The sequence below is a fragment of the Chlorocebus sabaeus genome, chromosome X (genome assembly GCF_047675955.1).
Source record: "Chlorocebus sabaeus isolate Y175 chromosome X, mChlSab1.0.hap1, whole genome shotgun sequence".
NCBI classification, from domain to species: Eukaryota; Metazoa; Chordata; class Mammalia; order Primates; family Cercopithecidae; genus Chlorocebus; species Chlorocebus sabaeus.
In genome coordinates, this window is record NC_132933.1 from 105,666,070 (window position 1) to 105,692,113 (window position 26,044).

Consider the following 26,044-nt stretch of genomic DNA (forward strand, 5'->3'; position numbering starts at 1 on the left):
GTTTTTTTTCCCTAAGCAGCTGAAAGATCTAAAATGGTACTGGTCCAACCTGAAGTGTCTTTCTGTTGTGAGGCTGAAGTGATTATAATTTTCAAAATTTCAGCAATTTTTCTAATGAAGTTTTCTCATGTGAGAAATGACTATAAAATAATGAGATTCATTTCCATGTGTGGTGTATGAAAGCAGCGTCATTACATCATGGCAATACTTTAGAAAGCAATGTTGAGCAAAATGTGGTTCCGCAAATGGCCTCCTAACTCAAGATAACTCACTGTAATCAGTACAGCTTGAACAGACCAATTCCATCTTTCCACCTTGTTTATAACCTGATATTCAGTTATAATAAATGAAATTGAGAATAAGAGTGGAAGTAGTGAGAGGAGGGGAAAGAAATTTAAAGCTTGGGGCATTCAAGCCTTGAGGCTGGACTGCTCACATCCAAATCCATCTTAACAAAATGAGAAATGATAGATGCTCTGAGACCCTTAAAAAAAAAAAAATTCATCAGTGGCCAGGCATCGTGGCTCATATGCCTGTAATGCCAGCACTTTGGGAGGCCAAGGTGGGAAGATTGCCTGAGCCCAGGAGTTTGAGACCAGCCTGGGCAATATAGTGAGACTCCATCTCTACAAATAGAAAAATGTAGCCAGGCATGGTGGCATGCACCTGTAGTCCCAGTTACTCTGGAGCTGAGGCGGGAGGATTGTTTGAGTTCAAGAGTTGGAGGTTTGGAGGTTGCAGTGAGCTCTGATCGTGCCGCTGCACTCCAGCCTGGGTGACAGAACAAGACCCTGACTCAAGAAAAAAAAAAGATCATCAGTGACTACATAGAGTAGGGAACACTAATCTGGGGCTTGATCCTCCTTAACCTTGATTTATTTGAAGAACAACTATCCTCACCTCTTCAGGTCATGCAATTTGATCCAATCTGTATAGTAAAATTAACTATATTCAAAGAAACTTCTTTTACAGTGCTAGACAGTTATAAAGCTTCCACATAGAAGTGACAGCCTCAGGGTGGGTCTTTATTAACTAAAAGTTACTTAAAAAAATCCAAGCTTGCATGGTTGTTAGTTAAAAGAATAAATAAAAAAACCCCACACAATTGCTGCTTTCTATTAAAACTTGAAAATAGCTGAATTAAGGTTGTGAAAATCTAATATAATTTATAAATAAGTAAATTTTTTTGGAAAATATCACATAAAAGCTATTCAGTGGTAAGTAAGTTTTTACTTCTATTATGTACTTTTCCCCAATTCTGAAAGGTCAGCAAGCATACTGAGGACTATTTAAAGTCCTAGAAGGAAAATAACCCAGGACTGTGCATCCTTTGGCTTATCCTCTGAATTTAAAGTTGCTTCAACACAAGGACAAAGATTCATCTCCCATTGGAAATGTACACATTAGTATAACCTCAATAGCTTTTGTTGGCTATAACAGGGTATACCTGTAGTTTCAGTTCTCTAGCAGAGAGAGAGAAAGAGAACCAACTTCACCTTTATCTTCACTACTGATTTACCCAGTGACCTTTGGCAAGTACATTTTTCAATCATGAAAATGTTTATAATCCCTAAAAGCTCCCCTTGACACCACATAATCCCATGACATCAACATACTCACAAGACTCCAAACAGAATATTGTAAAGAGTATATATTTAAGAGATGCCTGACTGAAGCCTTTTCAGTCTTGTCACTTTAGATAGGATCTATCTCTCTGGTGATGTTTTATGATGATCCTAAGGCCTTTATCTTAACAGTCTGATAAAATCATGATTTCTTGGTAAAGTTCAAGTATCCAGAGTTCTCCTGGGTCCCCGGTATTGACTTGAATGTTGAATGTGTGCTTCTAAACATTCAGTTCCTCCTCTTCCTCCTCCCCCTCTCCACACTATCTGTTTTGTTCAGTGAATATAATTTTTTAAATATAAAACGAACATATGTAACCAATATGCCAAAATAAAAAACACACTGACAGTAGTTAGCAGTTTTCATAATTTAATGAAAAAGTATTGGTAAAAAGGTGACATTTGAAAAAGGACTGAGCTTATCTTGGAAAACTGGACTATATAAGACAAAATGAAAAAAATTAACAAAGAAGGTTAAGAGGTAATACTTCAAACAACAAAATGTAGCAAATACATTTTGGGGTAATTGAAATTTACAACTGAAGGCTCCTTCATTTACCTAGGAATATCCTGTAAAAATATTACAACTCTATTTCCCTGACGAATGATATTTTAGTCAATACTCTCCCAATGGCATTACATATGGAATTTGGCTGAAGCACTGTTTCGATGTCTGCTTTTCCTCCCACTCAGAATTGAAAGGCATGAAAGGACATAGGCTACTGCACTGGCCTCTGACATAAGGAATTTACAACACAGCTCCATCATAATTTCATTACCATGAAGGTGTCAAATTAATATCTACTCCAGAGAACTCAAAGAAAAAGCACAGAAACCTATGCGTAAATAGGGGAAATTCTCTTCCTCATTTTGATAGTTTCTTTTTCCAAACAAAATACAGGACACCTACCACACATGCTATGGCATGTTTACACATGTACATAGGCACAAAAGAAATATTTTGAAGATGTAGCCAAAAGAGAGGCGAAACACATATTTTCAGAAAAGGAGAAAGCAAAAAGCAAAGGAACCCATTAACAACATGACAAGAATACAACTGGGGGAGAGGAAAACTGCTGAGTTTTCCATATTGACGGAGAGAGGGCCCCTGCCTTGACTGACTGGCACCTACTACAACTGGGCTGTTTCACCAGTAAGAAGCTTTAAAAATGGAAAATGGCCTCTTTTGTCTGAATATTCCCACTACACTTTCCCAAACTAGAAGAAAGAGAATATTAATTTAAGGCTAAGAAGAAAAGAGAGCTGAGAATTATAGTCTGCTTCACATTTAAGAAACGGCATCATTTCTCTCTTATTTAAATGGGAAGCAGACATGTTTTTATCCACCCCCCCTGCAAATGTAATTATTCTCTTCCTACTAGAAATTAATCAAGGCTGATAGTTTGGGAACAGGGTATAAGCAACTTCTGAAAAATGGCTCCAGCCTTTTTGTTTGGGAAACTGCTTCAGATTCAAAGTTGACACAAAGCTAAATTATATCCATGTGTTAAACACATGCTTTCAAATTCTGTTTGACAATAAAAATCTGTTTCAAAATTAAAGCAGGTTAGAATACTTAACCTCTGTGCATTTTACTATATTTTAATTATACCTCAATAAAAATTTTATAAACATTAAAGCAGGTATACAAAAACTGTCAGCCAAACTTATTTTAGTCAAACTTATTTGAAAACAACAACACAAAAACCCTGACCTGGTACAAATACCCCAGAAATGGTCTCACTTTGGGAAAGGCTCTGGAATACTTCACAAATGCCTAAACAGAGAATCAGAGCATTTTCCTTGGAAGTAGTACTTTTGTACTTTTGTAAACACTATCCACAAGTTAGCCTTTTATGCTTGTCAGTCAGGTGAAATAGTTATGAGTGTGTCCCCAACAAGCAAGTTTAGGAACAGGCACTGGACACTGATAAGCATGAGAGTATTGACTCAGTAAGTTAAGATACTGTGAAAGGAACTCAACCTTGTGCAGAACAAAGGAAGACAGTAGTGAGTTTGACAGTATCTAAGATGGTGGTCTCCTGGTCTCTCCCCTGAAAAGGGTTTATAGATACCAGTGGAATTAGAAACTTCCTACAGACAGGAGCTCTGGGAGTCACATGCCGTAGCTTCAAAAGATAAGTAGTTTTAGTGTCTGATAATCATGGTCTCTTGCAAATCAGTTAACAATGCAAGGACTCTTAATACATATACTTGTCAATGTGTTATATAACTGCAAAGCTGCCCCAAAATATTTACTGAGCAAATACCCTGGGCCCAGCTGTTCCCAATAGCCTCTGACAAACCAACCTCTGGACAACCTGCAATTACTGTAATGTGCTTGTAAAAACTAGACTTGAAACATTTTCAAAAACTGCAAGACAATTTACTATGGAAAAATGTTATCCTTTTCACTGCAATTTCTCTTAACATATGCTAAAATCCTTTTGGTGTATGGGTTTTCCCCAATATATGGGGCAAAGGCAAAGGTTGGGTCATCCTTGGAAGTTTCTAATCACCTTTGCATTGAACTGTGGGAAAGGGGATGTGTCTTGCTTTTACCATGGCAATCCCGTCTAGAGTCATGGGGAGGATTTTCCCTGTCTGAGCTATCTTTCCTTACCCTGACTTTTTCTTTATTCCCATCACTTTCTGCTTCTGAATCACTCAGCTCCAAATCTGGGCAATAGCCATCATTTTCCTGATATGGAGCTCTCCCTGCAGACCGCCTGAGAAGCTGTCTACCCCAGAACTGCTCCTTGGGGCTCATATTCTTGGTTGGCTTCACATAGCACTGGAGGTCCTCTGCGTTCCTCACCCACCTATTGGTGGTCTCTTTAAAGGACCTACTAAAGTGTTCTACAGTGGATTTTCTAAAGCTGCCCTGACTGACCAAGTGGGGGCTGAGCACAGGCTCCTGGTCACAGAACATCTCACTCGAGCTGTCTTTTTGGGTGACATTCCCAGACCAGCTGCCCTCCAGGCCATTGGATTTGGCAAACTTGGAGTTAGGCTGACTTTTCCCATTCCCAATGGAAGACTGTCCATGGAGGGCAGCCTGAAGGACAAGAGGCTTTCCCAGTGACTGCCCATGATAGCACTCTGAAGACGGGGTTCTCCAAGCAGGACTGGACTCCTTTGCTTCACTCCTAGAATGGCTGAGACTGGCCAGCAAACGGTTATTCTTGCTCTCTAGTGGGTATCTCGGATATGATTTCGTTCTCATTTCTAGTGACTCCTGGGGCACCTGCATGCTCCTTATACTGTGAACAGAGGAGCTGCTGTCAGGAGAGTGGGGTTGCTGATCGGTTTCTGTGGAGCTGTTTCTGTGGTCTTCTGGGGTTGATCTGGGCATTTTTAACTTCAAGGTAATTCTTGGTGGTGGATAAAACAGTGAGTTTTCGAGTGCATTTGTCAAAGGTAGCCCTGAGGTAAAAAAGAAAGATTAATTTTAACAACAGATTTAAATAATGGCTTTTGTGCTTATGGCAGAGTGAGTTCACATACCTACTCTTCCAAATGTTTAACAAGCACCTGGCTCTGCTAGGTATGTACATCATAGTGCAGCAGCTGGAGTGAGCTGAACTAGAGGCTGGGGCCAAGAATGCTACAGATGAGAAACTCAGCAATGCCACTGTTTGCTATATGGCTCCACACCTCTTTACCTCTGCTCCTTTAGTTTGTAAAATGATCACAAACTAGTATGCTGCCTCCTGCGTCCCATCTCTGCCCTTCCATTTCTGAGAAGAATGTCTCTAGCAATGGTTTAGAACAGGGTCTCCCTATTTGTGTGTCTGTGTATGCGTCAGTATGGCACAGCACTTAGTATGTGTCTTAAACACACACATTTCAGGCCCCATCCTCTAATCTCTTCTGGCCTTCCTGAAGCAAGGCAAACACAAACCTTCAGAAACGTTGCAAGGGTTTTGGTGGGTGAAGAGTATGTATGTGTTTGAACTTGGCATTAGAGGTGATACTGGGTGGTTCCCATAAATTTTATATCCTTAACCTAGAATAATTTCCTGACTACAAATGAACATTATGGAGGTGAAAGGTCTTGTAGTGGTAAGGCCAGCAGAAAAGAATCATAACATTCCTGCCAATCGGCCAGCTTCAGGATTGGCTAGGGAGTATCGGCAATCAGTTTCTCAGTCAAGTCACCCTACAATCACAGTCAGAACAGGCCTTCTTGTATTATTTCAAGTACTTTGAAATTTAAAAAGCACTATCAAACAATTCCTTCTTGTATATGGACTTGACCTTTGCCCATTATCATCTTACGGTAGCCTCACAAAAATGAGATATCGAGAGGATAGCTTTTAGGTACCCCAGTGGGCAGCATTTGTTCCCCAAAGGTCCACCTTGAACACCCACAACCCCCATTTCTGTCAGCAGCTACCACCTGCTGATGCTGCAAGTCATAATGAGGTTGACTCCTACCCATCAGAAGGCATGTGGGTAGGAGCCAATTTCCTTGGCATGCAGGGACTCTCCCTGTTGTCCTCTGCTTCTCCTTGTTTGTCATGTTGCCCTTTGTGGCTGAGCAGTCTTGCTGCCTCCTGCTACACTACTCTGTTGAGACTCATGACATTGAGATACTCCAGGGCCTCTGACACCCACTTGTCACCTCATTTCTCAGTCTCTCTCTTGCTCCATGGCTCCCTTGGCAGGAGCTGATTCTGCACACCCTGTCCAGTGACCCCTAGTTGCCCAGGCTCTGCCATTTACCACTGTGTTAAATGAGGCACAGGGAGTTTACAGGTGTCACTGAATATGACTGTTATCATTCCAGCCAAGCTCCCTATGCTTAGGGCACTATAATTATGCTCACCTGTCTTGCTCACCAAGTGAGCAGTATACCCTACAGGCAGGGATTTTGTCTTGCTTTCTGCTCTATCTTGTAAATCAGCTCTTAGTCCATTGTAGATGCTCAACAAATATTAGTGAATAAATGAAAAGATAACAACTCAGATCTAAAAACTTACTTCTGGCTAAGGATTTGTTTTAATAGACTACTGTTAAGATGAGTAACCCTGGAATTAAGTGTTTTCTGGAAACGGGTTAGATTCTATCCTGTCGATTTCTAAATGAATTTGATAATTACAGAATAATTTCACGGCTTCAACTAATGGCCTCGAATATCTGTTTGGGACCTAGATTACCTGCCCTAGACCTACAACTCCTCCTACCCCACCCTGGGATTTCTTGCCTTATGAATTGACAGTGAAATGGGCCAGTTTATACCAAGATTAGATGGAAGCAAATGAGATATCTGACAAGAATTTAAAAAGATTTTTAAGTGGAATGACTGGCATGAAATTTAAATTGTTAAGATAGGTTATAACCAGAGTCTACATATTTGTTAGGACATTTTAAATATACAGGTTACCTGCATCAATTTCTTGGTTAAGAAGCTGGACTTGCAAACCGAAGATCTGTTCCTGTATTTTGTTGTGTGACAGTTTCAGCTTCTCTCGCCTGCTTATCATATAGCACAGATTTCGGACCTGAAAGCCCAATCCCCAACAAATAGAGATGTTTGTCATGTTAAGCAAACCTGACAACTGAAATTGTTTGGCTAAAATAAAGACACTAAAGTCAGGTAGGGGTGAGAAGACAGAATCCAAGAGCTGCAGAATGAGAGCCACTCCACAGGAATTCACACAGCATGGTCAATTGTGGGATCATGGTTCCTATATAAATCAATAGTAAGAGCAAAATGCTCCAAATCTGCCTTCTGAAACCTACTCTCCTGTGTCATGGGTTTGATATTTATTTGCACAACCAGGTTAGGAAGACCGAATGATAGTTTAACAATTCAGCCTTCCCTTTAGATCCCTGAGTACGAATGATGGCAATGCGGCTGTACCCAGTAGAATTTTCTAATCAGTGCTGGATGGGCAGGATACAGTTCCACTGGGAAGACTAGAAGTGTTTTCTTTGTTCACACTTTCAGCTCAACCAAGTTTCCACAGTCACAAAGGTGAAATACTCACTCTCTCATACTCCCTACCTAGGCAAGTTACACAAACTTTCTTTGCCCCAGTTTGTTCATCTGTAAATAGCGATGATGATAATAATAGTAGTTTTTCATGGGCATGTTAGAATTAAATGAATTAATATTTATAAAATGCTTAGGACAGTGTTGGCAATAATAGTAATAGTAGGTGCTATATGTGAGTGTCTTAAATTTTTAAAAGTGGGCCAAATCTATTAGTTCTCTTTCAAATTCTGGTAGCAGAGAAAAAAACACAAGCCATTTATAGAATTACATTTAATTAGAAAATTCTCTAGGATAAACACAGGGTTTAACTTACCCTTGAAGCCCTGTAGCATCTCATTTAGTAGATACCTGATAAATACACCATGAGTTATATTGAATTATCATGTGGCGTGGCTCTCAACTGGGGGAGAGCAGTTTGCAGACATTTTTGGTTGTCACGCTGGGGGTGTGTGTGCGGGTGCTACTGGCATCTAGTGGGTAGAGGCCAGGGATGCTGGTAAACATCTTAAATTCCCCCTACAACAAAGGACAGCCCCCTAACAACAAAAAATGATCCAGTCCAAAATGTCAACAGTGCCAAGTTTGTGAAACTCTAATTTGGTGTTTTCCTGAACAAAATTCACTCTTTCTTCAGCCTAAAGTCTCATAAATATGTCAGTAAAATATGAAGGGGCCAATTTAGGCTCAACAGTGAATAAAAACTAAACCAAATAAGAGTTTATTTCAAATGTAAAGTTCATAGAGCATATACGTGAGGCCTCTCAAATCCCCTGGATGTGCCTGCCAGAATTTACACAGAGCCCAAAAGTCTGGGGCCACAAAGAGATCAGAAGATAAGCAAGGACACAGAAGCCCACACTATTATGAGCTGACTAACCATTATTAAACCGGAAGTGGGATCTCCATTTCTACACAGACCGAAACCTATATACTAGTCACAGCTGGTCACCTTACCCTCTCCAGGTCCTGGCGTAGATGCATAAACATTCTCATTCGAGTGTGAATGCTTTCCTCTTTTGGCTGCACCAGCCCATTTTCTTCATCCTCCTTTGGAGGAAATAATGGCTTATTGAAGTTACTTTTCCGCTTCAGTTTCCAGTAGTTATAGATAAAGTCCACAGCTAGTGTGGGCATACCCAGCTCTGCAGCCACATCTTCCACTCGTACCAAGGAATAGAACTCCTCCTCCAGCTCCCGAAGCTTCTGTGCCCGCAGGCTAGTTTTCTCACTTTTGGCCTGACTCTGCTCTTTAGCCCTGTGGTGGGGGTACTCAGCTTCTCCAAGTTTCTGCCTGTTTTGGCTATGCTTGAGGCAATATGACTTAAACTTCACTTCGTCTCCCTCATCTAGGATGGTCTTCATCTCTAGGCCGTGCTCAAAGGCACAGGTGACGTGGAAGGCAGTGATGCAGCTTTTTATAGAGCACTGTAGGAAGAAAATATGCGTCAAGGTAGCAGGGTTGGAGGAAAAGGGAGAGCCCTATGTTTCTGGACCTAAATTGATAGCTTGTAGGAAGCAAAGGAAAGACCGGGAGAAAGTTAGTCCTGAACTGACCATAACAGATGCTTTACAAGTAACCCAAGAAACCTGTTCTTACAGAAAATAGTAAACACAGAGGCCAAAAAAAAAAAAAAAAAAAAAAAATTCAAACACTCCTTCTGAGGTTTCAGCTCAAGCATTCAAGCATCGAGTTTTCTGAGATGCTTTCCTGGGCTCCTGTAAACAGTCATGTAGTCTCTTCTCTGTGTCTCCCACATCACCCTATAAATGCTTTTATAATGGGACTTTTCACACTGTACCTATATCAATTGTCAAGTCCTTAGGGATAGATCTTAAAAACAGAAACTGTGTCTTTCATTTTGCATTAACTACTGAAGAAGCAGTTGCTCAGAAAATGCTTATAAACAAACAAAAGAAAACACACAAAGTCAGTATTATTGCTAGAGCATTCACTGGTTCTAAAAAGATCACAGGAATTCCAATATCTAAGTAACCTAACTTCTTGAATTTTTTTCTTTTAAACATAAAAATTTTAGGCCAGAGCACAGTGGCTTACACCTGTAATCCCAGCACTTTGGGAGGCCGAGGCAGGTGGATCACTTGACACCAGGAGTTCGAGACCAGCTTGGGCAACATGGCGAAACCCTGTCTCTACTGAAAATACAAAAGTTATCTGGGCATGGTGGTGCACATCTGTAGTCCCAGCTACTTGGGAGGCTGAGGCATGAGAATTGCCTGAACCCGGGAGGTCCAGGCTTCAGTGAGCTGAGATCACACCACTGCACTCCAGCCTGGGCAACAGAGTGAGGCCCTATCTCAAAAAGAATTTTATAAAATATTTAAAAATAGAGACGGAATCTGTGTTGCTCAGGCTGGTCTTGAACTCCTGGGCTCAAGTGATCCAACAGCCCCAGCCTCCCTCAAAGTGTTGGGATTACAGGTGTGAGCCACCATGCCCCGTGAAATTGTTGTTATAGAACTGAGCTGTCCAACTTGGTGGCCAAGTAGCCATGAGTGGCTATTTAATTTTTTATTTTATTTTTTTAGATGGTGTCTCACTTTGTCACCCAGGCTGGAGTGCAGTGGCGCAATCTCGGCTCACTGCAACCTCTGCCTCCCAGGTTCAAGCAGTTCTCCTGCCTCAGCCTCCCGAGTAGCTGGGATTACAGGCATGTGCCACAATGCCCGGCTAATTTTTGTATTTTTAGTAGAGATGGGGTTTCACTATGTTGGTCAGGATGGTCTCGAACTCCTGACCTCAAGTGATCCGCCTGCCTTGGCCTCCCAAAGTGCTGGGATTACAGGCGTGAGCCACTGCGCCCAGTCTTAAATTTAATTAAATTAAAATTACGTATAATTAAAAAATTTAGTTTCTTAGTCACAGTAGCCACATTTTAACCACACTAGACAGCACAGACGTAAAACATTTCCATCACTGTGGAAAGTTTTTTTTTTTTGAGACAGTCTCACTCTGTTGCCCAGGCTGGAGTGCAGAGGTACGATCTCGGCTCACTGTAACCTCTGCCTCCTGGGTTCAATCGATTCTCTTGCCTCAGCCTCCCAAGTAGCTGAGACTACAGGTGTGCATCACCATGCCTGGCTAATTTTTGGATTTTTAGTAGAGATGGGGTTTCACCATGTTGGCCAGGCTGGTCTAGTCTCGAACTCCTGGCCTCAAGCGATCCGCCCAACTCAGCCTCCCAAAGTGCTGGGATTACAGGCATGAGCCACTGCATGCTGCTGCCCAAAGATTTAAAATGCATGAGTGCACCTATGCGTTTATGTAGAGGAAGTGGGGAAAGTAAGGGAAGATTCATTTCTAAGGAAATATTGGGAATTCTTACGGTTAAAGCCAAGTGTTAACTCTTACATATGAATAAAGACAAAAAGAATGCAAAGGCCCGATAGATTATCTAAGATTGAGAAATTCAACACCTAAGAGAATACTGGAAACTGTCAAAGTTTTAAAGGGGCGTATTCCATATTTCATTTAAATTAATTTCATATGATAAAGAATTCCAGGGATGAAATATAATTCTAAGATCATCTAATCCAGCCTCACATTTACTATTGCTTGAATTTCCTCTAGAGTACCTGATTTTCTACCTCCATCTCCCACTCTATACACATCCCCCTCCACTTTCCAATTAAGTGGTAATCTAGCCACTTACTGAATTCTTCCAGATAAGAAGCTCCTAAGATGGTCCACCCTGGCTTTTAACACCACTATCAGAAAAGTTTGTTATATTACACTGAAGCCTCTCGAAAATCAGGATGATGAAAGTTCAAGATGTACTTTTACCTGGGTACCTTTTGTTATTACTTGACTAAGAAACTAGTCAGACATTTGAGAAACAAAAGTAAAAGGTATTCTTTAGTAAAAGATTTAAAGTGTTGGGCACAGTACTCTTTTGCTGTTTAATAACTGTTAAACATATGGGAAGAAAAAACAAATGGTTTTCTATTCAAGGGAAAGAATAAGTGACATTAAACTACTATTATTGGGAAGCTAAAAACAGATCTTCTCAGGTCAAATTTATAGAACATTTATAGAATATAGAGACATAAATATAAACATAAATTACTCAAAACAAAAGATAATGCACAGACAAGAATTGGGTACTTATATGAAAAATATGCCTTAGGAAACTGCCATAAAATCCAACTCTTTTCAAAAAAGATAATTCTGTGGTATTTATAGCTGGAGATCTATATATTTTGGTGGTGAAAAAATGCTGGTCAATGGGCACAAAGTTATAATTGGGAGGAATAAGTTCTGGTGTTCTATTGCACAGGGTGACAATAGTTAACAGAAGGGTATTATATTTTACAAAATAGCTACAAGAGAGGCTTTTGAATGTTCTCACCATAAAGAAATGATAAACGCTTGAGATGATGGATATGCTAAATATCCTGATTCAACTATACAACACACATAAAGACATCAAATTATACCCTACAAATATGTACAACTACAATGTGTTAATAAAAATTGCAATTTAAAAGATAAAACTTGGGCTGGGTGGGCATGGTGGCTCACGCCTATAATCCTAGCACCTTGGGAGGTTGAGGTGAGAGGATCGCTTGAGCTCTGAAGTTCGAGACCAGCCTGGGTAACATAGTGAGACCTCATCTCTACTAAAAATAAAAAAACACAAAGTAATCTTGCCATTAAAAAAAAGAAGAGTGCCGGGCACAGTGACTCACACCTGTAATCCCAGCTGCTTGGGAGGCTGAGACAGGAGAATTGCTTGAACCCAGGAGGTGGAGGTTGCAGTGAGCCAAGATGGCGCCATTGCACTCCAGCCTGGACGACAGGGTGAGACTCCCTCTCAAAAAAAAAAAAAAAAAAAAAAAAAAAAAAAAAAAAAAAAAAGAAGAGCCAGGCGCAGTGGCTCACGCCTGTACTCCCAGCACTTTGGCAGGCCAAGGGGCGAGGATCGCTTAAGTCCAGGAGTTCAAGACCAGCCTGGGCAACATGACGAAACCCTGTCTCTACAAAAAATACAAAAATTAGCTGGGTGTGGTGATGCACACCTGCAGTCTCAGCTACTAGGGAGGCTAAGCCTGGGAAGTTGAGGCTGCAGTGAGCCGTGATTGTGCTACTGCACTCCAGCCTGGGCGACGGGAGTGAGATCCTGAAGACAAAAAAAAAAAAAAAAAAAAAAGGGTTGGGCGCGGTGGCTCACGCCTATAATCCCAGCCCTCTGGGAGGCTGAGGCAGTTGGATCACTAGGTCAGGAGTTCAAGACAAGCCTGGCCAAGATGGTGAAACCCCATCTCTACTAAAAAGTACAGGTGGGCACCTGTAATTCCAGCTACTTGGGAAGCTGAGGCAGAGAACTGCTTGAACTCGGGAGGCGGAGGTTGCAGTGAGCCGAGATTGCGCCACTGCACTCTAGCCTGGGTGACAGAGCGAGACTCGGTCTCAGAAAAAAAAAAAAAAAAAAGAAAGGTGCCAGTCAGATACCAGATACCTATTCGTTCTTTTCTAAAACATATGTCTGGCACATTCTATTAAATAAAATGCCTTTGCATACATCTCACTTATTTCCATTGTAACCATGGAAGGTGATAGAGAGGTTTCATTACACCTATTAAAAAAATATTTTTATCTTTACAAATTTAAAATAAAAAATTGAGATAGCACTGTTCTCTTTGTGGCAAGCAAACAGCATTTGTACAAAGCATCTTTTATGTGACACATGTCTTTAAACACTTCACTACATGCATTACAGCATGGTCATTATATTCATTCACTGAAATGACAGAAACAGCTTTATTAAGATATATTTTATATACCATAAAGTTCACCAGTTTAATGTGTACATTTCAATGGTTTTCAAATATATTTACAGTCATGCACCCATTGCCACTACGTAATTCCAGGATATTTTCATCACCGCCCACTCCAAATCTTGTCCATTTGTAGTTACTCCCTGTTACCAACTCCAGCCCCAAGCAACTACTAATCTACTTTCTGTCTCTATTGATGTGCCTATTCTGGACACTTCATATAAGTGGAATTACAACAATATGTGGTTGTGTGAGTCTGGCTTCTTTCACTTAGCATGTTCTTCAGGTTCCTCTATGTTGTAGCATGTATTAGAACTTCATTCCTTTTTATGGGCAAAAAATAGTTGTATGGGCCGGGCGCGGTGGCTCAAGCCTGTAATCCCAGCACTTTGGGAGGCCGAGACGGGCGGATCATGAGGTCAGGAGATCGAGACCATCCTGGCTAATACGGTGAAACCCCGTCTCTACTAAAAAAAATACAAAAAACTAGCCGGGCGAGGTGGCGGGCGCCTGTAGTCCCAGCTACTTGGGAGGCTGAGGCAGGAGAATGGCGTAAACCCGGGAGGCGGAGCTTGCAGTGAGCTGAGATCCGGCCACTGCACTCCAGCCTGGGTGACAGAGCCAGACTCCGTCTCAAAAAAAAAAAAAAAAAAAAAAAAAAAAAAAAATAGTTGTATGGATATACCCCATTTCATCAAGTTGATGGACATTTGGGTTGTTTTAACTTTTTGTCTGTTATGAAATAATGGTGCTATGAAAATTTATGCAGCAGTTTTTGTGTGGATATATGTTTTTATTTCTCTTGGGTGTTGTGCGGTAAAGGATAACCTTGTCTAAAGAAAGGTTTGGCTGTTTGTCTTTAGCTCCTTAGAAGTAACCTTTAAGCCCCTGGAATGTCCTGCCTGATAAGAGTGTCTTTGTTTACCTTGGGTCCTTGGGCCAAGTGAGATAGTCTATGCTAACAATGTGATTTATGGTAGAGACTTTGGGGCACCTTCTATCAGCCTGACCTCTGGAGGGACTGGAGAGTAACGTCAGCCACGTGGATGGTGAGCAATGCCTACGTGGCCAACTCTCAATAAAATCGCTGAACACCAAAGGTGAGTTTTTCTGGCTGGCAATACTCTGTGTGTATCATATACTGTTGCTGGGAGAAATAAGCACTATCTGCACAACTCCACTGGCAGGGGTAATGGGAAGCTGCATTCCAGGTCTCTCCTGGACCATGCCTCATACGCCTCTATCCTCGGCTGATTTTAAATCTGTATCTTTTCATTATAATAAATTATAACTATGAGCATAACTGTTCCTCTGAGTTCTGAGAGTCCTTCTAGTGAATTACTGAACCTGAGAATGGTCTTGGTGATCTTAAACTGCAGGTATATACTTAGGAGTAGAATTACTGGTTTATAAGGTAACTCTATGTTTAACATTTTGAGGAGCTGCCAAACTTTTTTCACAGCAGCTGCATCATTTTTACTTCCACCAGCAATGCATGAGGGTTCCAATTTTTCCACATCCTTGATTGTTTGCCTTTCTTATTGCTGCCACCCTAGTAGGTATGAAATGGTATCTCACTGTGGTTTATTTACTTTTTTTTTTTGAGATGGAGTTTCGCTCTTATTGCCCAGGCTGGAGTGCAATGGTGCTCACTGCAACCTCTGTCTCTCCTGGGTTCAAACGATTCTCCTGTCTCAGCCTCCTGAGTAGCCGGGATTATAGGCACATGCCACCATGCCCAACTAATTTTTGTATTTTTAGTAGAGACGGAGTTTCATCGAGTTGGTCAGGCTGGTCTCGAACTCCTGACCTCAGGTGATCCGCTCGCCTTGGCCTCCCAAAGTGCTGGGATTACAGGTGTGAGCCACTGTGCGTGGCCGGAAAAAATAATTTTCTATATATTCTTCAGTAATTGTAGAAGAAAAATACTTTTTCAAATGCTTTCACTAGAGGAAAAATGCTACCTTTTACAAATCCACATTTGTAAGAAGAGTTTCCGTGCCCAGGCTGATCTTGAGCTTCTGGCTTTAAACAATCCTCTTGCCTCGGGCTCCCAAAGCACTGGGATTTTAGGTATGAGCCACTGCATCCAACCCAAAGTTTCTTCAAAGGGGAATGATATGCCTTAATTCCTAAATCAGTCTCTGGTGTTCTTTTTCAAGATTTTTATTCTAGCCACTCTATCTTATTCAATTTCTATCCCACACCTCAAACATTTATCCTTTATGTTACAAACAATCCAATTATACCCTTTTAGTTATTTTAAAACGATCATTCATCATGACCAAGTGGGATTTATCCTAGGGACGCAAGGATGGCTCAACATATGCAAATCAATCAGTGTGAAAAATCGTATCTTCAGCATGAAGGACAAAAACTGTATGATCGTTTCAATTGATGCTGAAAAAGCATTTGATAAAATTCAACATCCTTCATGATAAAAACCCTCAATAAACTGGTCATGGTGAATGATCTTTTTAAAGTATTGTTAAATTTGGTGTGCTAGTACTTTGTTGAGGATTTCTGCATCAATGTTCATCCAGAATACTGGCCTGTAGTTTTCTTTTTTTGATGTGTCTTTGTCTGATTTTGGTATCAGCGTAATACTGGCTTTGTAGAATGAGTTTAAAAGTATTCCCTTCTCTTCTATTTTTTGGAATAGTTTGAGTAACACTGGTACTAGTTCTTTCTTTAAATGTTTTGTAAAATTCAGCAGTGAAGCCACTGGGTCCCAGGATTTTCTTTGAGGGGAAACTTTTTATGACTTCAATCTCACCATCTGTTACTGGTCTGTTCAGATTTTAAATTTCATCATGGTTCAGTCTTGGTAGGTTATTTATGTATCTAGGAATCTGTTCACTTCTTCTAGGTTTTCCAATTTGTTGGCATATAGTTGCTCATAGTAGCCTCTAATGATCCTTTGAATTTCTGCAGTATCAGTAGCAATGTCTTTTTCATCTCTGATTTTATTTATTTGGATTTTCTCTCTTTTTTTTTTCGAGTTGGGCTAAAGGTTTGGTGATTTTATCTTTTCAAAAAACCAACTTTTTTGTTTTGTTGATCTTTGTTTTTTTCCATTTCAACTTCACTTATTTCTGCTCTGATCTTTATATTTCCTTTCTTCTACTAATTTAGGGTTTTGTTTGTTCATTTTTCTAGTTCTTTAAGATGCATCATAAGGTTGAAGTTTTTCTATTTTTTTGATATACATACTTATTGTTATAAACTTTCCTCTTAGTACTGCTTTTGCTATATCCCATAGGTTTTGGTATGTTGTGTTCCCATTTTGTTTGTTTGTTTGTTTCAAGAGAGTTTAACATTTTCTTCTTAATTCCTTCATTGACCTACTGGTCGTTCAGGAGCATGTTGTTTAATTTCCAAGTGTTTGTATAATTTCTAAAATTCTTCGTTATTGATTTCTAGCTTTATTCCACTGTGGCTAGAGAAGATAATTGATGATTTCAATTTTTAAAAATCATTTTAAGACTTGTTTTGGCACCTGACACATGGTCTATCTTTGAGAATACTCCACGTGCCGAGGAGAAGAATGTATATTCTGCAGCTGTTGGATGAAATGTTCTATAAATATCTATTAGGTTGATTTGGTCTATAGTACAGATTAAGTCTGATACTTCATTTTTTATCTGGATGATTTGTCCAATGCTGAAAGCAAGGTATTAAAGTCTCTAGCTATTATTTTGTTGGGGTCTATCTCTTTAACTCTAATAATATTTGCTTTATATTTCTGGTTGCTCCAGAATTGGGTGTTTATATATTTACGACTGTTCTATCCTCTTGTTGAACTAAACGCTTTATCATTATATAATGATCCTTTTGTCTCTTTTTATAGTTTTCTTTAAATCTATTAAGTATAGCTACTCCGCTTTTTGATTTCCATTTGCATGGAATATCTTTTTCCATCCCTTTATTTTCAGCCTATATGTGTCTTTATAGTGAAGCATGTTTCCTGTAAGCAACAGATCATTGGGCCTTGTTTTTTGAATTGATTCAGCCACTCTGTGTCTTTTGGAGAGTTCTGTCCATTATAAGTAAGGACTTATTCCTGCCATTTTATTTGTTTTCTGGTTGTCTTGTGGTCTTTTCTTCCTTCCTTCTTTCGTTCTTGTCTTCCTCTTAGTGAAGATGATATTCTCAGGTGGTATGTCTTAACTTCTTGCTTTTTATTTTTGTGTGTATCTGTTGTATGTTTTTGATTTGAGGTTTACCATGGGCCTTGAGAATAATATCTTATAACCCAATATTTTAAACTGGTGACAACACTGATTGCATAAATAAGTTAACAAACAAGCAAGGCGAGAACAAAAACTCTATACTTCAACTTCATTCCCTTAACTTTTTGCTGTTTCTATTTACATCTTATTATACTGTCCATGTCTCAAAAGTTATCATAGTTATTATTTTTGATTGACTAATCTTTTAGTCTTTCTCTTCAAGGTAGGAGTTTTCATACCACAATTACAATATTATAATATTCCATGTTTTTCTGTGTACTATTACCAGTGAGTTTTGTACCTTCAGATGATTTCTTATTGCCATTAACAACCTTTTCTTTCAAGACTGAAGAACTCCCTTTAATATTTTTTTGTAGGACAGGCCTGGTGTTGATGAAATCCCTCAGCTTTTATTTGGGAAAGTCCTTATTTCTCCTTCATGTTTGAATGATATTTTCACTGGATATACTATTCTAGGATAAAAGTTTTTCTCTTTCAAAACTTTTAATATGTCATGCCACTCTCTCCTGGCCTGTTAGGTTTCCAATGAAAAGTCTACTGCAAGATGTATTGGAGCTCCATTGTATGTTGTTTCTTTTCTCTTGCTGTTTTTAGGGTCCTTTCTTTATCCTTGACCTTTGGGAGTTTGATTATTAAATGTCTTGAGGTAGTCTTATTTCAGTTAGTTATGCTTGATGCTTTATAACCCTTCTTGTACTTGAATATTGATATACATTTCTCTACATTTGGGAAGTTCTCTGTTATTACCTCTTTGAATAAACTTTCTACCCTGATCTCTCTCTCTCTCCCTCCTCTTTAAGGCCAATCATTCTTAGATTTGCCCTTCTGAGGCTATTTTCCAGATCCTGTAGGCATACTTCATTCTTTTTCCTTTCGTCTCCTCTCATTGTGCATTTTCAAATAGCTTGTCTTGAGGCTAATTATTCTGCTTGATCAAGTCTGCTGTTAAGAGACTGATGGATTCTTCAGTCCATCAATTGCATTTTTTCAGCTCTAGAATTTCTGCTTGATTCTTTCCATTATTTCTTTTTTTTTTTTTTTTTTTGAGACGGAGTCTCACTCTGTTGCCCAGGCTGGAGTGCAGTGGCATTATCTCGGCTCACTGCAAGCTCCGCCTCCTGGGTTCACACCATTCTCCTGCCTCAGCCTCCCAGGTAGCTGGGACTACAGGGGCCCACCACCACGCCCAGCTAATTTTTTGTATCTTTAGTAGAGACGAGGTTTCACCATGTTAGCCAGGATGGTCTCGATCTCCTGACCTCGTGATCTGCCCACCTCAGCCTCCCAAAGTGTTAGGATTACAGGCATGAGCCACCGCGCCCAGCCTCTTTTCCATTATTTCAATGTCTTTGTTAAATTTATCTGATGGGATTCTGAATTCCTTCTCTGTGTTATCTCGGATTTTGCTGAGCTTCCTCAAAATAGCTACTTTGAATTTTCCATCTGAAAGGTCATATATCTGTCTCTCTAGGATTAATCACTGTTGCCTTATTTAGTTCATTTTGTGAGGTCATGTTTTCCTGGATGGTCTTGATGCTTGTGGATGTTCATCGGTGTCTGGGCATTGAAGAGTCAGGCATTTATTGTAGTCTTTGCAGTCTGGGCTTGTTTGTATCCATCCTTCTTCGGAAGACTTTCCAGGTATTCAGAGGGACTTGGGTGTTGTGATCTAAGTCTTTGGTCACTACAGCCATATCTGCTCTAGTAATGCCATGGCTCTTGTAGACTCGTAGATATACTACCTTGGTGTTACTGGGTAATATCTGGAAGAACTCCCTGGATTAACAGGCAGAGATTCTTATTCTTTTCCCTTACTTCCCTCTAAACAAATGAAGTCTCTTTCTCTGTGCTGAGTTGCCTGGAGATGGAGGAGGGCTAACATAAGCACCCCTATGGCCACCACTACTGGGACTGCACCTAGTCACACCTAAAGCCAGCACAGCATTGGGTCTCGCCCAAGGCCTGCAGTGATCACTGCCCGGCTACCACCTATGTTTGTTCATGTCCCAAGGGCTCTACAATCAGTAGGTGGCAAATCCAGCAAGGCTTGTGTCATTCCTTTCAGGGTGGTGAATTCCTCCTGGCCCTGGGTGGGTCCAGAGATATTATCTGGAACCCACGGCCTGGAGTCAAGAACCTTAGGAATCTATCTGATGCTTTCTTCTACTGTGGCTGAGCTGGCACTCAAGCTGTATGACAAAGTCCTTTCTACGTTTCCTCCCCTTTCCTCATGCAGAGGAGTCTCTGTAATGAAATTCCTTATAATCAAAATTGTAAGAGTGTCAATTTGGTAAGACCTTTATAAAATAAAGAATCTGAACTCAAGTAATGAAAGTAAGAACCATTGCTCCGCAAATGAGAAACTTACACCAGAATGTTTCATCTCTCAATCTGTTAATCCATCATCCATCCATCAATCTAATATTAACTGTCTGTCTACCAGATCTGGGTATAGGGGATCTAAGGATGAAAGTCTAAGCTTACAGTCTAGTAGGGCAGATAAAACTCAAAGATAAATAACCATAATAGAGGCAGAATGTGGCACATCAGGGCTGTAATACAATCCAGGTCTGTTAAGGTCAAGGCCAATATTTTCTCTTACTGCCTTCCAATCCAAAGTGCTGGGATTACAGGCATGAGCCACTGTGCTTTTTACCAAAGTCTTATTGCCACTTACTAATTATTGTAGGAAAAAAATAAGCCTGGGCAACACAGCAAGACCCTATCTCTATGAAACAAAAAACTTAGCCACCCATGGTGGCGTGTGCCTATAGACCTAGCTACTTGGGAGACTGAGGTGGAAGGATTGCTTGAGCTCAGAAGTTCAAGGTTATAGTGAGCTATGATTTCACCACTGCACTCCAGCCTAAGTGACAAAGCAAGGCTCTGTCTCTCTTTAAAAAAAAAAAAAAAAAAAAGGGCCAGGTGCGGTGGCTCACGCCTGAAATCCCAGCACTTTGGGAGGCCGAGGTGGGTGGATCACCTGAGGTCGAGAGCTCGAGACCAGCCCGGCCAACATGGTGAAACCTTGTCTCTACTAAAGATACAAATAATTAGCCAGGTGTGGTGGTGTATGCCTGTAATCCCAGCTACTTGGGAGGCTGAGGCAGGGGAATCGCTTGAACCCAGGAGGCAGAGGTTGCAGTGAGCCGAGATCGCGCCACTGAACTCCAGCCTGGGCAACAGGGTGAGACTCTGTCAAAAAAGAAAAAAAAAAAAAAAAAAGAAAAAAGAAAAAGCACGGTGGCTCATGCCTGTAATTCCAGCACTTTGGATTGGATGGCCAAGACAGGAGATCACCTAAGGCCAGGAGTTCAAGACCAGCCTGGACAACACAGCGAAATCCCGTCTCTACAAAAAAATTTTTTAAATTAGCCAGGTGTAGTGGTGTGCACCTGTGATCTCAGCTACTCAGGAGGATCGTTTTAGTCCAGGAGTTCAAGGGTGCAGTGAGCTATGATTGTGTCACTGCACTCCAGCCTAGGTGACAGAGTGAGACCCTGTCCTACAACAAAAGCAAAAATGAGGGAAATTGCAGTGACTACAATAAAGAAAATAAGTTCCTGGATATAAATCCAATGTGCTACTATAAAATGACCAAATAATAACTCTGAAAAATGAAAAATATATTATTTTTAGAGGGGGAAATGCATATCACAAATGAATCCATGGTACAATAAAATATGAATATATTTATTCAATAAACCATAATTAAGCACTAACAATGGGCAGGCACTCTACTTTGTGCCAGGGAAATTCACAGAAGAATGATGCACAACCTTGGCCCTCAAGGGACTCACATATGGGCAGCAACCAGGAAACAGCTTAAACACACAGGCAATGTCCTAGGGTAGTAGTCCCCATGAAAAGAGTTTTCCTTTAAATATTCTTCCTTTATTATTTTTAAAGTGGCATAGTTAAAATAAATAAAATCATCCAAGAAAGGTTAAAAAAAAGAGGAAGTAGCCAATTCTGTCAGATATAAGAATGAATTCAAAAAATTAAAAGGGCCTTTGGGGGTCCAGATTATGTTCTTCAATTACAACGTCCCAGTAAAAGACCCTGGGTTCCTTGGAGGAATAGCTAATCCCAGGTCTAGAGTAAGAAATCTACACGATAAGCCTGGAAAATACTGTCATGCCAGACAGCAAGAAATCTCACAAAGCACCTAGCGTCATTATCCCTAAAGCCAGAGGTCCCCAACCTTTTTGGCACCAGGGACCAGTTTTGTGAAAGATAATTTTTCCATGGACTGGGGGGAGATGGTTTTGGGATGATTCAAGCACATTACATTTATTGCACACTTTATTTCTATTATTATTACATTGTAATATATAACGCAATAACTATACGACTCACCATAATGTAGAATCAGTGGGAGCCCTGAACTTGTTTTCGTGCAACTAGACGAGCCTATCTGGGGGTGATGGGAGATGGTGACAGATCAGCAGGCATTACATTCTCATAAGGAGCGCTCAACCTAGATCCCTTGCATGCGCAGTTCACAACAGGGTTCACACTCCTATGAGAATCTAATGCCACTGCTGATCTGACAGGAGGCGGAGTTCAGACGGGTAACCCTTGCTTGCTCACCACTTAATCTCCTGCTGTGCAGCCCGGTTCCTAACAGGCCATGGACCAATACTTGTCTGTGGTCTGGCAGTTGCGGACCCCTGCACTGTGCAATGATATTATATGTCCCCTCTTCACCGAAGGAGGTCGGCAGGCAAATATAACTCCAACCAGCTTGCAGTTCACATGCAGGAGGTCTGAGAGGTGAAAGGTCATCCTTTCCATCCCTCTAGCCAGCAGAGCCATCTTACTACATTTGGGACAGAAGGAGAAATAACATGGAAAGACAAGGCAACCTTTGTGCCTTTGCTGGAGGTAACTGGCTGTTCACAATCCCATCCATGTCTCCCCTAATTGCAGAAAACCATATACTGCATGTTCTCACTTATAAGTGAAGCTAAACATTGAGTAGACATGGACACAAAGAAGGGAACAGACATTGGGGCCTACCTGAGGGTGGGGACTGAAAAACTACCTGTTGGGTATTATGATGATTACCTGGGTGAGAAAATTATCTGTACACCAAACCTCTGCAACATACAATTTACCCATGTAACAAACCTGGACACGTGCCCTTGAACAGAAAATAAAAGTTGGAAAAAGAAAAAAACAAAAAAAAGAAATCATGTTCTTTGCAGCAACATGGGTGCAGCTGGAGGCCATTATTCTAAGTAAATTAATTAAGAAACAGAAAATCAAATACCACATGTTCTCACTTACAAATGGGAGCCAAACAGTGGGTATACACAGACATAAAGACAGGAAAAATACAGTGGGGATTACTAGAGGGAGAAGGGAGAGTACGAGGGCTGAAAAACTACCTATTGGGTACTTACTATGCTCACTATATGGGTGATGGGACCAAATGTATTTCAAACCTCAGCATCACGCAATAGACTCATGTAACAAATCTGCACATGTACCCCCAAAATTGAAAATAAAAGTTGAAATTAAAAAAAAGGAACATGGGCCTGGTTGTTTCAGAATTATAGCCGGTTTCCACCCAGGATGGTATCATCTAGCTTTAGAACTCACTTAATTCATCAGCTCTGACAGCAAAGGATGAAGATAAACTATCACTACGAATATTGAAAAGAATAAGCTTAATGGTCCAGAGGCAATATCCAAAAAAAGGATTTCCAGAAATGGTCTGTACAATGGCAGAGCCCTAAGAGTAGGTGGGTGATCTCCTGAGTGACCTTTCAGTAGACAGGACACTCTCACTGGGAGGGTGAGTCCAGCTAATTTGGTGTTAGCCCACTCTACTACTTCTCATGGGGACTTACCTGAATACAAGCCCCTGTCTTCAACTTGCACAAGTTGCAGACTAAGGCCCACCGACTGGGTGGGATGTGGGAGATCTTCGTGATCGGTTCCATCCTCTCAGGACAAGCAATGCTGACCTACAAATAAAATACCACCATAAGGCAGAAGTACCAAGGCATCCCAGAAGTACCTTTCACAAACCATAAATGATGTTACATAAAGCTAAGAACATCAAAACAATGAGGTAAGTCACATCTCTTAAGGTTAATATGGAATCAAGAATAAACAAAAGTTATTTCCACTGCTCAGTCCTTCACTCATTTCCAGTAATATAAATACTTCACATATGGGATGAGAGAATAGGAGTATAGACTAGGCATGATTACCTTTCACTTTCTTTCTTTTTTTTTCTAAGAGACAAGGTCTCCCTCTGTCACTCAGGCTAGAGTTCAGTGGTGTGATCATGGCTTACTACAGCCTTGAACTCCTGGGTTCAAGTGATCCTCCCACCACAGCCTCTACCACACCTGGCTAATTAAAAAAAAATTTCTTTTTGGCTTTTATCCAAATGACAGGCAATAACAAATGTTGGTGAAGAGTGGAGAAAAGGGAACCCTCATACACTGTGGAGAAAAGGAAATGCTCATACACTGTTGGTGGGAATGTAAATTAGTACAACCACTATAGAGAATAGTTTGGAGGATTCTAAAAAAAAAACAACAACAAAAAAATAGAGCTACCATATTATCCAGCAATCCCACTGCTGGGTATATACCCAAAAGAAAGGAAATCGGTATATCAAAGAGGTATCTGCACTCCCATATTTTTTGCAGCAATGTTCACGATAGGCAAGATTTGGAAACAAGCTAAGTGTCCATCAACAGACGAATGGATAAAGAAAATGCGGTACATATACACAATAGAGTACTATTCAGCCATATAAAAGAACGAAATCCTGTCATTTCCAACAACATGGATAGAACTGGAGGTCATTGTGTCAAGTGAAATAAGCCAGGCACAGAAAGACATACATTGCATGTTCTCATTTATCTGTGGGATCTAAAAATAAAAACAACTGAACTCAAGGAGATAGACAGTAGAAGGATGGTTACCAGAGGGTGGGAAGGGTAGTGGGGGGAACAGGGCAGGCGGGGGGTGGCAATAATTAATGGGTACAAAAAGGATAGAAAGAATGAATAAGACCTACTATTTGATAGCACAACAGGGTGACTATAGTCAAAATAACTTAATTGTACATATAAAAATAACTACAAGAACATAACTGGGTTGTTTGTAACACAAAAAGGATAAATGCTTGAGGGGATGAATATTCCATGTTTCATGATGTCATTATTAGGCATTACATGCCTGTATCAAAATCTCATGCATCCCATAAATATATACATCTAATATGTACCCACAAAATCAAAAATTATTATTATTATTTTTGTAGAGACGAGGTCTTGCTATGTTACCCTAGGCTGGTCTTGAACTCCTGGCCTCAAGTGAACTTACTGCCTTGGCCTCCCAAAGTACTGGGATTACAGGCATGAGCCACTGCACCCAGCCAAGGTTACCTTAATGAACACTTTTACTTAGGAACCAAAGAAAGCTACTGAAAGTAACTAAAATTCACAAAATCGAGTATCTATTATGTTAAGAGATGGTGCTACATGCCTTGTTGTTTCATTTGATCAACTAAGGATGAAAAACAGAGGCAGTGACAAGTCTTTCCATTTGGTTTACAAAGGAACCATGATATTGTTGGAAAACAGCACATTTGTATAATGAAGAGACTGCAGAATGTAAGTAGAAAGGATGAGGATGACATTTTAAAACCAAAGTCTTTAAAACCACGTGACGATCATGAGCTTACCCTACTCCCTCAGTTAAAGTAGCTTCAAAGTGAAATTAGTCTTTGGGAGAGTACTGAAAAGAAAGGGATGCTTTTTTTGTTTTCCTTTTTGAATCAGGGTCTCACTCTGTCATCCAGGCTAGAGTGCAGTGGCAGGATCAGAGCCCACTGCAGCCTCAACCTCCCAGGCTCAAGTGATCCTCCCACCTCAGCCCCTGAATATCTGGGACTACAGGCATGCACCACCACAGCTGGCTAATTTTTTGTATTTGTAATAGAGACGGGGTTTCGCCATGTTGCCCAGGCTGGTCTCAAACTCCTGGATTCAGGTGTTCTGCCTGCCTCGACCTCCCAAGTGCTTGGGTTACAGGCGTGAGTCACCACACCCAGCAGAAAGGGATGTTTTAAAAAAAGATGAAAATATTCTTTTCCATGTGAAAATAAGGGGTCAAGCAACTGCTGGTAACAAGTATTTTCATTCCCCCTACCCCATCAAATATATACATGAGTTTTTAAGAGAGATACAGCTTTAAAAGGTGAAGAACTGTCAAATAAGGATGCCAAACTAGTACTGGTTCTGCCCACATCAGGAAACTAACAGATCTTGAATAGTCCAGAAGGCACTAGAAACCAAGAACTAGAAACCATAAGAGAATGTCAATAACTGAGAAAG

At 40.5% G+C, this 26,044-nt stretch overlaps 1 protein-coding gene across 4 annotated transcripts in view; it reads right to left on the minus strand.

Moving 5' to 3' along the window:
- Positions 1-1,978: 1,978 nt before the first annotated feature.
- The window catches only part of JADE3 (jade family PHD finger 3), a 149,348-nt gene continuing 125,282 nt past the window's right edge, over positions 1,979-26,044 (minus strand). For all 4 annotated transcript variants that reach the window (XM_037992904.2, XM_007991497.3, XM_007991496.3 and 1 more), the window contains 4 exons: positions 23,537-23,653; positions 8,584-9,054; positions 7,015-7,132; positions 1,979-5,051 (listed from right to left, as the gene is read on the minus strand). In XM_037992904.2, the coding sequence (XP_037848832.1) occupies positions 4,141-5,051; positions 7,015-7,132; positions 8,584-9,054; positions 23,537-23,653 (1,617 nt within the window). In that variant the 3' untranslated portion in view covers positions 1,979-4,140. The remainder of the gene's footprint in view (positions 5,052-7,014; positions 7,133-8,583; positions 9,055-23,536; positions 23,654-26,044) is intronic.